General features: G+C 46.6%; 1 protein-coding gene across 5 annotated transcripts in view; it reads right to left on the reverse strand.

Moving 5' to 3' along the window:
* ILDR2 (immunoglobulin like domain containing receptor 2) overlaps positions 1-13373 on the reverse strand; it is a 43080-nt gene that overhangs the window by 13148 nt on the left and 16559 nt on the right. For 2 of the 5 annotated variants that reach the window (XM_040582978.1, XM_040582977.1), the window contains exons 4-6: positions 9854-9910; positions 4951-5097; positions 4029-4205 (exon numbers count right to left, since the gene is read on the reverse strand). The exons of 1 other annotated variant lie outside the window; for it this stretch is intronic. In XM_040582978.1, the coding sequence (XP_040438912.1) occupies positions 4029-4205; positions 4951-5097; positions 9854-9910 (381 nt within the window). The remainder of the gene's footprint in view (positions 1-4028; positions 4206-4950; positions 5098-9853; positions 9911-13373) is intronic. 2 more of the 5 variants (XM_040582980.1, XM_040582979.1) reach the window with 1 other exon arrangement.

Raw genomic sequence — 13373 nt, forward strand, 5'->3', positions numbered from 1 at the left:
GGCTAATATGTTCCCTTGTGTGAATACTGCAGTGCTGCATGAATACTCCTCTTGTGGCATGGACAGTGGTTTTAAGCCAACCTGTTCTTTCTGTTTTATCCCACACCCTGATAGATCAAGCTACTAACATATGGGTTTGGTAGTACGTTGCATAGTATGCAGAGTGTGGGCTGAAGAAGGACTTGGCAGAGGTATTCTTAGGCACCTTCTGTCCTAAACTGCTGTGCGTGTGTCTGTGCGCTATTAAATAACCATGCTCTGCTTCAGAAACGGCCGTGCCATCAAAATGGGTAGAATGTTTCCTGTAATAATCCCGCAAGTCGCTTCAGGAGGAAAGTGCTCTGCTGTGGACTTTGACTGTGCACACGTAAGGTAAGTAACTACATCTGGAAATAATACCTTGTGTATCTGTACTTGGGAAAGGTATTAGATGTTAAAACATAGTATGGGTCTGTCAGGGTCCTGCTTTCAGTGTGTCTCCAGATAGCTTAGCTGACAGCAGTCTGGAGTTCCACTGTGTTTTATTATCCCCACAAATACATACGCTTTGACTGCAAACGCACACAGTGATTTACAGAACACCAGGAACCCTGCCTCTGCCTTCCAAAATGGAAGGCCACCACGAGTCCTGAAGCGAGGCGGCTGCTGCGAAGCGGGGCCGGACTGACTGGCCTCTGAAGTGGTGACTCCTGCTGCACTGCTCAAGCAACGGCAAGGTGAGCTCTCCACCTCACCTCACCACCATGGCTGACCTCTTGTCTGGTACCTTGCCAGGAAAGAGGCCTCTCACTATTCCTTCTTCTGATGTGTCTACTAGGAGCTCAGCTAAGCTGCGACCTCATTTATACACAGGGCAGCAAACAACCATCAGCTGGAAATGACTCTGACCTACTAATAACCTTTGGGGAACTCAAAACAGGAGCTTCCAAACTCTGTCTCCCCAGAGCCACTACTCATGCTAAGGCTGTGCCAAGTATCTATCTGGGCAACATCTATCGCTCCTGGAACTGATGGAGAATTAGCTAGGCTTCATGCTAGCTTCCTGCTCGACTGCCTATTGCAGCTGTGTATCAAAAGGCAAATTAATTTCTTGGTTAATTCTGTAAGCATCTAGAAAGTAACGCTGGATTTAAATCTGCAAACATGACAGTGAACAGCTCATAAAAAGTATTTTCCATTATAGATGAAGCATATTTTGTCTCTGCATTTATTTATTAAATAATTCTTGCAATGATATTGAATGTTCAACTTATTAAATCTCTTCATTATTCCTTCATGTGAGAACCAAAGATATCATTGCTTCCTTCTCACACCCTCCTTCATCCATAAGCTGCTATAACCCTTTACTACGGTCTGAATATTTTTAGACCCATCTTAATTATAAGGGAATAAAGATGCAGAGGTGTTAACCACTTGTCCAGACCCATTCACTGAAGTTAAAGGAAATGGAACATTCTTCCCTGTTGGAATTTTCTTCTCCTGAACAGTTCATAAATTTCTAATGTTTAATTTGTGTTTAACTAGACACTTTTTATTCTTCTGTGGGTGGAACTAAGTCAGCCAAAACTGTAAGCTGTTTCTCTCCCCAGAAAGGACAGCACTACTATTTTTTTTCATACCAGTGTGGTTAGGAAGTAAATGATGTCTCATCCTTATACACTTTCCACATTAAAGGTCTGGAGTCCAGTTCTCAAACCAAAAGCTTCCCTATGCACATAGTTTAAGGAATCTATGCAAGATTCTTAATCTATGCAAGATACGCAAGATCCAGGTAACCACTGCATCCTAACGATGTATGGGCAAGACTCTTCTAAATAAGAGAGGTGGAAGGTTTTGGGTTTTTTTCCCTGTTCAGCCCTAAGTTTAGGATGGAGTTCCTAGGCTTCGCTGGAGCTCTGTTACATGGCTTTTATGTAACCCTAGACATATTTTCTAAATATCCTCATCCCTGAGTTTGCTCATTAGATCACCTCACAGGGTCATTTATAAGCACAGAAACTATCTAGGGCAAAAGCTGTCCTTTTTAGCCTGGCAGCCAGGATTACAGAATTCTCTGTCTCTGTCTCCCAGCACTTCTAATCCCATTTTTTTAAATAAACTTGACAGGAAGGTTGAAGTCTCAAAGTTTCAGATCAGACCTATGCTGGCTTCGTGGAGGACACGGAGACCGTAATTAGTGCTCTTTCTGAGAAAAGGCTTCCATTATAAACTCAACCATTACCTGTTTTGTTTAGCTTGCTGTCTGGCCAACCAGCAAACAAGGAGCTTTGGAACAACCACATAATGTTTTCTCTTCCACAATCTGTAATTAGGGGATATTCTGGCATTGGCAAGGACCTTAAGAGAAAAGTAACAGGGGGCAGGGTATTACCCTTCCTTAGTTCCACAGTTCAAGGAAGACTTCGAACAACAGGTGCATGATCCAGACTAAGCGTTTGTCCTTATTATTGCAAAAAAGATTTAAATATTAAAAATTTTTTACAAAGCTTAAGAACCTCTGTTGTCTTGCCACAAGTTAAAACTCTGTAATAATGGTTTTATCCACAATAATGGTTTTATCTGCAACATGTACTATTTCCTGTCAAGTCCCGAGCTGAGAGATTAAATTCAGCTAGCTAATCTGGATTATGTAATAAATGCATCTTTCTGTGTAATGAACACGGGATGTTAAGAGCTGTTCAATTTGGTTACTAAAGACATCCGCAGTTTTTCATTCTGCATTTGTGCTCTGCTAGTAACATATAGCAGAGACGAGATCGGGGCTGTGATCTGACTTTAAAAAGTCCCTGGAGCTGCCACGGGCAACACCATGCTCTACATGCAGTGACATTTTTCACAGGAGAAAAAAATTAAGCACTGGGGTGTCATTTTTCATTTTCTGACAAAGGTTTTTGAATTGGGTATGTTCTACTTTGAGTCAGTGATTGATTTATTTCCTATTTCAAAATGCTCCATTCCAAAGCTCTGTTTTGATTTCAATGAGGGGAAAAAAGTATGATTGTGGAAGGAAAAGACTTTTTGTAGTTCCAGAAAGGTTAATATACTCACTGGGGCAGTGGAAGGATGTGTTGTAGGGTTGTTCCAAAAGCTCAGTTATTTGATTACGCTACCAGACTTGTCTTTTCAGAAGTGCCTTATCAACACGTAGCCATAAGGCAATTTAACAATTGATAATCGGTGTGGTGCTTTGAAATCAGATACGTCGTTGGATGAGTGGCAAACATCCTGTGGCAGAATGGTGACTACATGGCGACAGTCACTTCTGCTGCAGTGTGCTTGAATTCAGACAGCCACTCTGATTCCTGGAATGCTAGCATGTGGCTAAATAGCTACCCTCTTTTTCCTTGATGGCAACTTCCTTTGCAGCGGGAGAAGTGACCCTCACCAAGATAGAGTCATCACACTGATACTCTATGTCTGACATTGATCTACAACTCCTTTCTAGTTAGAAGCCTTTTATCACTCACGTTTCACAAATGCAAAGGCTGAACAAAAAAAGTGACCTACTGACTTCTGTAAGGGAGGGGAGGGGATCCAGTCCCAAACACTCTTGGGCAGGAACACCGAGGGAGCATGTTCCTGTGCCCAAAATGCCACAGGGCCAGTAAAACCCGTGGCAGCAAAAACTGCTGCCAGAGGGCAAGCAGTGCCCTACGGAGGGCAGGAAGAACAATTTACTGAGAGCAGCTTGCAAGGCATCAGCTCTAAGGGGAAAATGGCTACTGCCTCTGCTCCCCTGAAATCATCTTGACCCTTTTGTCCTCTGCAAGTCAATGTCTGCAGCAGCATGAACTTGGCCTCCCATTCCCTGAAGACCTAATTAGGCACCCACAAACTGACAATGTGCTGATGGCCCTAGAAAAGTTGGACCATGTGGCCCTAAGGGATGCAAATGTTATTGTCAGAGCCAAGATTAAAATGCAGTTTCTCTGTGTTTCTTCTGTTCATATCACTCCAACAGTGACAACCACTCCTCCCTTTCCGAGCCCTCTGCCCAACGGAAGGTTGTGCCTGGCACCACAAATTACCATTTTGGCTTCCTGCGCTGGAGTCACTTGGGGCCAAGGGAGGGGGGTGCGACTTATCCATCAGCACAGCAGGAGACGGGACACCAGCTACGGGAACGCTGGGGATGTAGTATGCACCTGGCATGGAAGAGACTGGAGGAGGGTACCCAGCTTTTGCTGCTTTGCCTGCTACATACACTGAAAAAAGAAAAAGAACAGCAGTCAGCATCACACCAGACCCCCACAGACCCACACGGCACATGGCCAAAACCTCCAAATCACCAACAGTGGTGACAACCCAGCGGGAGACAACTGGACAAGTGAAATTACAGAGACCAATCTGAACTTCTCTAAGCCTCAAAGGGGCCTGAGGGGAGTTTAAAAAATGCACACGGCAGGTCAGATAAACACTGCAAGGTGCCTAGCAATTGAAAGATATTCAGGGTGTTACAGCCAGCATTACCGCTGCCATGAGTTAGTGGCAGTTCAGCTTTAAAAACAACTGATTCAAGCAGCCGGGATGAGGCTCACGAAACTTGACAGATCTGCCTGAGCCTGACCAGGAACCTTGCTGGGTTGTAAGGATTTTGCACTGTTGTAGAGGGCAGCTGCTTTGCATTGCCGGGAAGAAACCTCCCAGGATGCTCTTAGCTCTGACCTGTAACATTCACTGACACAACAACAAGAACTTTGGAAGGGGAGAGTGACACTTCGGAGAAGCAGGCACAGCTGCCAAGGCAGGGAGGGCTCAGGGAATTACATTTGTAATTAACTTTGAGCGCTCAACCATTGAGCAATAGGTCAGATGCTTCACTCCCTAAGAACCAGTTCTTTCGTCAAGCAAACTGCTTAGGGCAAAGGAAGCAGATTCTCCTCCTGTTCTGCCAGGGAGCAGAAGTAGCACAGCAGCAGATTTGTGCCAGGCTTGGACAGGGTCACTCACGCGCCCGGGGACAGCAGCAGGACTCAGGACAGCAGGGGCAGCGGACGTAACAGCAGCAGCTGTGTGGGCAGCACTGGCACCAGCAGATCCCCACCAGGAGGAAGAACAGGAATGCCCCCAGGATCACCAGGCCCACAAAGACCCACTCTGGAAAACAAGGGGAGAACGGGAGATACTTACAGGACTGCACATTGCTGTGGAAGGGAGCATCAGCAACATCCTCCCAGGGGAGAGCATAGGGGCAAAACAGACAGGTGAATAACAGAAGTGGACTCCTTGCGGGTCTAGGACTACATCCCACTCTGTATCAATGCAGAAATGGCACATGACAATGAGAAATGGAGCTTCTTGTGACATCTCTGGCTGACTGAAATGCGAGCAGCACAGAGGCAGGAGCTCTGGCTCCCCAGCACAGAAACCCTCACCCCACAACAGACCTGTATGAATGCCACCGGACATGCCCCATTAGCATTTGGATCTCATCAGACTCATTCTTCCTGGCCATGTTCATGCCCTGCTTACGTGTTTGTTCCCTACCCACATTCTAGTTTTAATGGGACAAACGATGGTGAAAAGCACGCTATAAATAGCCCAGTAAATGAGCCAGGCCTGCCCCTTCACAACTAGGCCCACGCATGCAATTATTCTTTTGAATGTGCTGAACGAACATCCTATTAAGGCGCTGCAGCCAGCCAGGAAACCTAATAACCACTTTTTTTCTTCCCCCCCTGCTGAAGCCTTGGATGATGTCTGCCAGGCCCCAAAAAGGAGCGGCTGAAAAACACCCTACAAGTGAAAGCACAGAAGAGCTGGTCCAGAATGGGAAGGGGAGCGAGAAACGGTTTCTCAAACTTTGCTGCTGGGAAATCTGCAGCACCAGCAGCCACAGCGGGAGCAGGTGCCCAGCCCATGCTGGGGCAGCTCCCAGCTCTGCAGGGGATTGCAAACACATGCAAACAATTGCCACATGGGGATTCCCTGGATGAAGGGAATGACCAGTGAACACATCCACGCCAAGAAACTGCAAGACTCTGAATGTATAGGATACACATAGAATGTGTAAGGGGAGACCTTATAGCAGCCTTCCAGTACCTAAAGGGTACTTGCCTACAAGAAAGCTGGAGAGGCACTTTTTACAAGGGCATGTAGTGAGCGACAGGACAAGGGGGAATGATTTTAAACTGAAAGAAGGCAGATTTAGGTCAGATATAAGGAAGAAATTCTTTACTGAGGGTTGCGAGACACTGGCACAGGTTGCCCAGAGCAGCTGTGGCTGCCCCATCCCTGGCAGTGCTCAGGGTCAGGCTGGACGGGGCTTGGAGCGACCCAGTCTAGTGGAAGGTGTCCCTGCCCCTGGCAGGGTGTGGAACGAGATGATCTTCATGGTCCCTTCCAACCCAAACCATTCTATATGATGATTCTATGACACAGGAGGCCTGGAGTTGGTTTTACATCAGAGATACGCACCAACCTATCTACAAGTCAGAATGCTGGTGGGGAAAGACAACTCCAGATCTTCCCAGGTGGTTATTCAACCACCTTGGAAAGATGGTAAGCAAGCAAAGAAAGAAGTGGCGGGGGCTGCTCAGCACTGGGGTAGGGCAGCAGACCACTGCCTCTGAACAGAAGTCCAGTGTTCATTAAGGGGTCTCCTGGTATGTTATTATTTAAGATGAAGATGTAGTGATCCAAGGATTGCAATGTGAGTACAGAATCACACTGGAAAAGTGGTGCAACTCTCACACTAAGCTGGAAAGTCAAGGAAAAATGTTCCACTTGGAACAATCAAAACAAGTTTTTTCTGTTTTCTTTATAAAATGCAAAAATAAGAAGCGTCATTTTTGATTCATCCACAGCACTGTTTGAACAGCAGTAAAACTCACTGCTTTGCTGGAGTCTTCCTTAACTCTTTTACAAATAATTCCCTTTCTTTCATGCCATTTTTAATCTAGAACTTAAAATCTCCTTTAAAAATCATCACTGAAACATCTGGCATTTACAAATCAAAACACTTCACTTCAGAAGTGTCAAGTGAAATATTTTACATTTTTTGAATATTTTATTTCTTTTTTGGCTGAAACATGAACTTCATTTAAATTTGCAGTTCATTTCTGTTCTTGTGGATTAGTTTGGGGTTTTTTGGTGAAGTTACTATATGCTGAGAAAAATTCAGCTAATGGCCAAGGAAAAACTAGGGGGAAGCATTCACAAATGGAAAAGTAAGAGCTGAGAGGAGATTACTGATACAGTTCCTCAAGTGCTGGTTCTAGGAGCTATCTTATTTAGTAATTTCATGAACAACCTTGAAAACAGAAAATAAGAATGTGTTAATGTATCTTGCGGGTAAGAGGTAGGAGGTGGTGTCACTAAAGATGAAGACTGGGGTGTGTTATAGAAAGGGCCAGCTGTCCTTGGGCCTACAGTAAGAAACATGAAATGCAGCAATACACTGAATTTCAAGGTATGCAGCAATGCTTTCAAGGTCACATGTTCAAAGATTAAGAACAATTTCTGTTTTGAACAGAACTTCATTAGTTGACAACAACTGAAAAACAAGATAAATGATCCACTATGCTATTATGCTATTCCATCATTGGGCAACTGTAACCACCTATGCAATACAGCCACAAAAATGGCAAATGTAATCCTATACCAAATAAAGAAGACATTTCCAGTAACGATAAGGCAATATTAATGCTACCACACAAGGCCTCCATGTAACTTCATCTGAAGTTACTGATGGTATGCAGCTCTGGCCATGTTTGTACAAGAAAAGATGGATTCAGATTGGAGCTCATGCAAAACGTGGATATGAGGGGATGAAGGGACTCGATAGGTCTGCCTTGCTGCAGGAGCGCTGAAGCTTGCTGTGTTAGTCTATTAAAAAGAAGGCTGAGAGCAGACCTAGCTGCTGCCTATAAATATGCTAGGAGGATGAATGCTAGCAGAAAAAGCAGGTATTATAGTTAAAAGGTCTTACATAAATGGGCGTAAACAGGCCACAAGTAATGTAGATGGAAGCTAGAAGCTGCATATCAAAGAAAGTGATCCAATGGGAGAAAGAACACTCTTAAACTTGCTAAGCTTACAGAAAGGATGAAATCACATAGTGCTCAGGATAGCAAGCAGGAGAGCGAGCCAGATTACCCTTTCCAGTCCCATACTGCCTAATCTGTGCCAATCCAAGCAGGGCAACAGCTCAGTGACTTTTTCTTTTGCCGTGTTCTCATCTCGTTCTCTATGACCATCACTGATAGACGGAAGGTGGTGAAATAGTATCAAATGACAGAAGCGGCCAGCCACAGCTACGCAATGAAGCTCAGGTGTCAGATCTCCAGAGCTATTAGGGAACGGTTCACAACCACTCCATAGGATAAAAGCCTGGTAAAGGGGAAAAAGGCCAACAGCAAGTCCACTCTAAGTGTATCTGTGGTCTCTGAACAAGTTTGAGGAGTACGAAAGGTCAGGTTAGTATGTACATTGCACATTGCAAGGCAGTCACTCAGCACCAGGCGTGGATGTTTGAAATCAGTGTCCCACTCACAGGGACCAATGAATCAGGAAGGATTTTACTTCACAGAAAGCTAGACCATTTGCTTCTCTGATGAGGTTAAGAAAATGGCAAAAGAGTCTGCTGGCTCCTCCCTCACGCACAAAATGGGATACAACTATTTGCACATACAACTGTGTAACCCTGAGATTCAAATGACTACCAAGCTGAAATGCTGCGTGTCCTCCCTGTCTGGAAACTACTGTTTTGTGCTTGCAGCAGCATCTGCTTTTGTTTACTCAGGTAACAGGCAATGCCAACAGCTGAAAAGTGATTTGCCGCTGCCTTTTACACTTTCTTGTTGTTTATACCCATGCAGGGAGCGTACCAGAAAGCTACCTGGCCAACACAGAGAATTTTATACCCATTCGATAAAACTGTAAATAGTGGCAGGGGGAAAAAAGCATTAGGCAGCAGAGAATAAATTTTTGTCTGTGCTGAAAAACCAATCACTCTCCTGCCACGCTGAACTTCCAGGGAGCTTTGGCTTATACTGGAGGTGGAGGAGCGTCTGCCTTCTCCATTTGCATCTCTGGGACAGACTTGAAAATAGCTTCACACATTTATGTGCAGTTACATTTTTGCACAAACATGTGAAACGCTCCTTGGGCACCGTCAGGGGATGCTCAGATGACTCAAGGGCTAAACGTTCTCAGAGCTCTTCCCTTTCAAGGACAATCTGTTGCAGGGTCTCCGTTTCCTCTGCAAGGAGTGCCAGTACTGGTAGTTCTCATTACTTTGGCTAGCAAGGGATTTGTCATGGGCACAGAGCTTTCGTGTCTGGTCCAACCACCTGGTGTTACCTAGATAATGCCCTGACCATGCAGCACAAGAGGGACTGTGCCACTGATGGGTTGCTAACCAGTACTCTATTTCTAGCACCTCCTGTGCTACCATCTGTGGTGATGGCTATAACGGTACCCGTGGGATCGGGTCTGGGGAGTGGTACTGCATGAGTAGCTGACGTACAAAACCATAGGGTCACATGAGGCTGCCAAGGTCTTGCAGGCTGGAGCAGCGTTACCTTTGTGCTAGCAGGGAGAGAGCAGAGATCTTGATATAAAACCACCCCTCAACAGCGCTGGCATTTTTGCTGTCACACTGATCCTAGCATGACATCTGCTATCCCTGTATGTTGGCTCTCAGCATGGCCATTCCTCCCCCAAGCCCCAGCATCAGCTCTCTCAGATCTCAACCCAACACACTCTCCCACTAAGCGATAGGCTCTTCTCTTTTTATTATGAGATAAAACACACATATAGAGTGAAATGTAACCACATAAAGATGCTTCGGAAAAATAAACAGACAAGATGACAGAGGACTGGATGACTGAAGGGTGAAATGACTGAATACCTGGCATAATCTCCACAGCAAAACTGGGCAAGAGATCAGCAAGCAGCCCTGTCCTGCCTAGAAAAGACAGAAGGAGGAGAACAAGGAGAGAGGTTACTGCAGGAAAAACACACTCCCCAGCCCCTGCCTTAGCCTCCAGTCCCCTTCCTCATCAGCCCACTTGCACTCTGTTAAGTGAACTCCTATCAACCATAGGTGTCATCTTGCTCGATGCCTGGTGTCTGCCTCTGCACTTCTGCCATTTCTGTGTCCTTGCATTTTATCTTTATCAGCAGAACTGTGGGGGAAAGAATCTGGAACAGAGCTTCTCCAATCTAGGCACAAAATGACAAGAAGAGGGAGGTCCCTTTAGTGTGGTTACACAGCAACACCTTTCTGGAGTTATGCTCTACACATGCAAAAAGCTCCTGGAAATGCACAACATCCCTCAAAGAGAAGGACTTTGTTTACTTTCAAGAATGTACTGATGTAGTTTGGATGGATGTGAAACATCTTTAACCCAAGGCCCTTGACAAGTCAGCCACATGCATCCAACTCCTGTGGGTGGTGCTCTCTGTGTGAGGCTCTGCAACCGCAGAGACAGCTCTGGGAAAGGAGTCTTGAAGCATGCCTGTGAGTATGTGATATTTATTTCAAGATGCACAAGCAACTTGGTGAGATTGTGTGATATAAGGCCAACTCTCAAGCAAAGCAAACCAACCAGGGAAGGATTTCTTGTAGAAATTTGTGGAGTCACTTTGCAAAAGAAAAAAAAATAAAGCAAGTCAACTTCTAATTTGTAACTGAATACAACAAATCCAAGCCCAAAGGCAGCTTGGTGCCTATTTGTTTTGGCACTGAATGCCTGGCATATTTCAGTGATATCCTGCACAGTGTTCAGCTATAACTTACACAACCTGTGCACTGGCAGAACACCCCTATGCGCAGCTATGCTGCGTACTCTTTTATATAGCACCAGGATCATGCTAGGTTTTTTAAAGACATGCATAGGGTAGGAAAGCTGCACTCTGAAGACATACATTGTGGATATAACATAACAGAAGCAGCTAGGGGTAAGCCAGTGCAAAAGTGGTAGAAAGCTACCTTTGACCTCCCCACATGCCCTTCAGATCCTGCACTAAGTAGCACTCAGACACAATGATGAACTGGATCCCAAGTTCCTTGCCTCTAGTCTTTCCTTGAAGCGTATTTTAATCAAATTCCCACTGTCCGTTTTTTCTCAGTGCTTCAGCAGAGGTTCTGTAGAGATCAAAAATCCACAAGGATGCCTGCTGGGGCCATAACAAACACACTCTGAATGCAGGCAGTGCTTTGCAACCAGTTGCAACTCATCAAAGCTGTCTAGTACTCACAGTAACGCCATCATGACGAGGTGCTCCTGAAGCCTTAGCAAAAGATACAACGGTGGTCCTTCAGATAACTTTTCCTCATTTACCACTTTGAAATTCAACTCTTTGCCATCAGTCTACTGCAACATTTTCATCTACATACACAATTTCATTACATTCTTTGCACTTTGCATTCCTTTTTCTGGAAGGATCAAGTGTCCAAACTGCTCACAACTACCTTGTTATGGGAAAGTGCTCATGTATGCTTTCTGCTCACAAGATACAGGCACATATATAACTTATGCGTGGCTTAGGTCTTGGGTGCCACAAGTAGGCTCCAAACACATGCACCAAATGTATGCCTTCGTCATAGTACACTAGATTTACATTGTGCCACGTGCATATTAAACATATGCCATATTTTCACAGCACACGCAAAAAATATGAATTCTTTCACAGGCCTCTGTGTGTGTGTGTATATGTGAGCAATGTACATGTGAACCACACACACACTGAACATATGAGCAGACACAGGCATGTAGCTTGCCTCCCACATGTTATTAACTCTGCACAAGCCCACATGCAGCCCTAGTCTGAGAGCAGACACCAACAGACAAATAGCTGCAGGTATATAGCTGATTTAGGGCTGAGATTTGTAACACCTATCAAGACCAGCAGCTCCATTTCACATCTAAATAGGTGCCTGCGTTATTTTGAACCTACCCAAAGAGCCTCAGTCCCTGCTAGTGCTGGTTCTTAAGGTGCCTCCTGATCCCCAGGAGGACCCACATGTTCAAGCAGGAAGAAGCACCTAAATATGTCATTTATGTCAAAATACCATTTGACAAAAATGTCAAAAATAACAGTGCTTGAGACCTTGGTTAACTCATTACAAAGACAACCGAAGTAGTTCCTCTGTGCTACCTATGAGCAGCAACTATTTCCCTGCTTGTGCAACCTCACTTGGCTCTGCTGAGTATCTGCTTGGGGAATTTGGTCGCCCTAGGGCTTGCACAACCCTGGAGGCCCCAGAGCCACCTGCGGGGGATGCACAAAGCCCGAAAGGGCCCAAGGCAGCAGCAAACCCCACCACAGCTCAGCTTGAACTCTGCTGCCTTGACTAGCCCAGCTGACAGCTAGTAAGCACAAAGCCTGCCTCTGCACTGCCATGCCCCCAGCACCTTTCATCGCACCCCAGCTCTGGCCCCTCCCCATCCTGGGCCAAATTAATTCACTGATAATGCTTCCCCGCACCGAGTGCTTCCCTCTTAGTGAGTGCAACCAACAGGCCGGGGCTGCTGCCATGGCTGCCCTGCGGTTGCCACGGCAACGGGAGGCTCCCACCACTGCCCCTCATTGAAGGCGACTTTCCTCCTGCCGCTGCTGCCAGCAACAAGTGGTGCAAAAGCGCTGCCTGCCCTGTGCACCCCTGGCCCGGGCACAGGCGCACCCCAAAGCCCGGCGGTAGCTGGCAGAGGGGAGCCCAGGGTGGCACGGCGGTGGGTGGCACAGTGCCCGAAGGTGCGGCAGAGAGGGCAGCGTTTCAGCGAGCAAGGTCTCCTTTTGGACCCGTGGCTGAAACGCCAGCCAGGCGGCTGCCACAGCATCCGTGGCCGGTGCCCTCCCAGCTCTCTACACCCAGGCTGCCTCTTCCATGGGCGTTAAGCTCACCTCACTTCTCTCGCTTTTTTTTTTTCGAGGACACTTTTAAGGTGGAGGGCTGGGGTACATTGGCGGGGAGAAAACAATTTAGTAAAACATCCTGCCGAGAGACCTTCTGGCCACGTCACATCTGCACGGCAACTCTGCCCACCTGAGAAAGAGAACTACAGCAGCCCAGGATGTGGCTGGGCACGGCTGCCAAGTCACTGTGCCCCCCCACCCGCAAGGGCTACGTGTCCTCTGTGCCAGCTTACCGCCGAGCCCCAGCAGACACCCCCAGGGGAAAGAGGGCATAGACGATGGCCCCCTTTTCCAGGGTTGTCCCAGGCAAGCTCTGTTGGAGCTAGGAGCTTGTCCTCATTCCAGTATGGATCTGGGACACGCTCCCATCTCTATTCGCACCGTGCTGTTGCAGGGCTTTACCCACCCACAGCAGCCTCTCAGCAGCCCCCCCGCACACCCCAGGCCCCAGCCAGCCCTGAAGCGCGAGGGAGCCCGCAAGCCCCCAGCCTGCACTGGTGGAGCGCAGC

The sequence above is a fragment of the Falco naumanni genome, chromosome 2 (genome assembly GCF_017639655.2).
Source record: "Falco naumanni isolate bFalNau1 chromosome 2, bFalNau1.pat, whole genome shotgun sequence".
Taxonomy (NCBI): Eukaryota; Metazoa; Chordata; class Aves; order Falconiformes; family Falconidae; genus Falco; species Falco naumanni.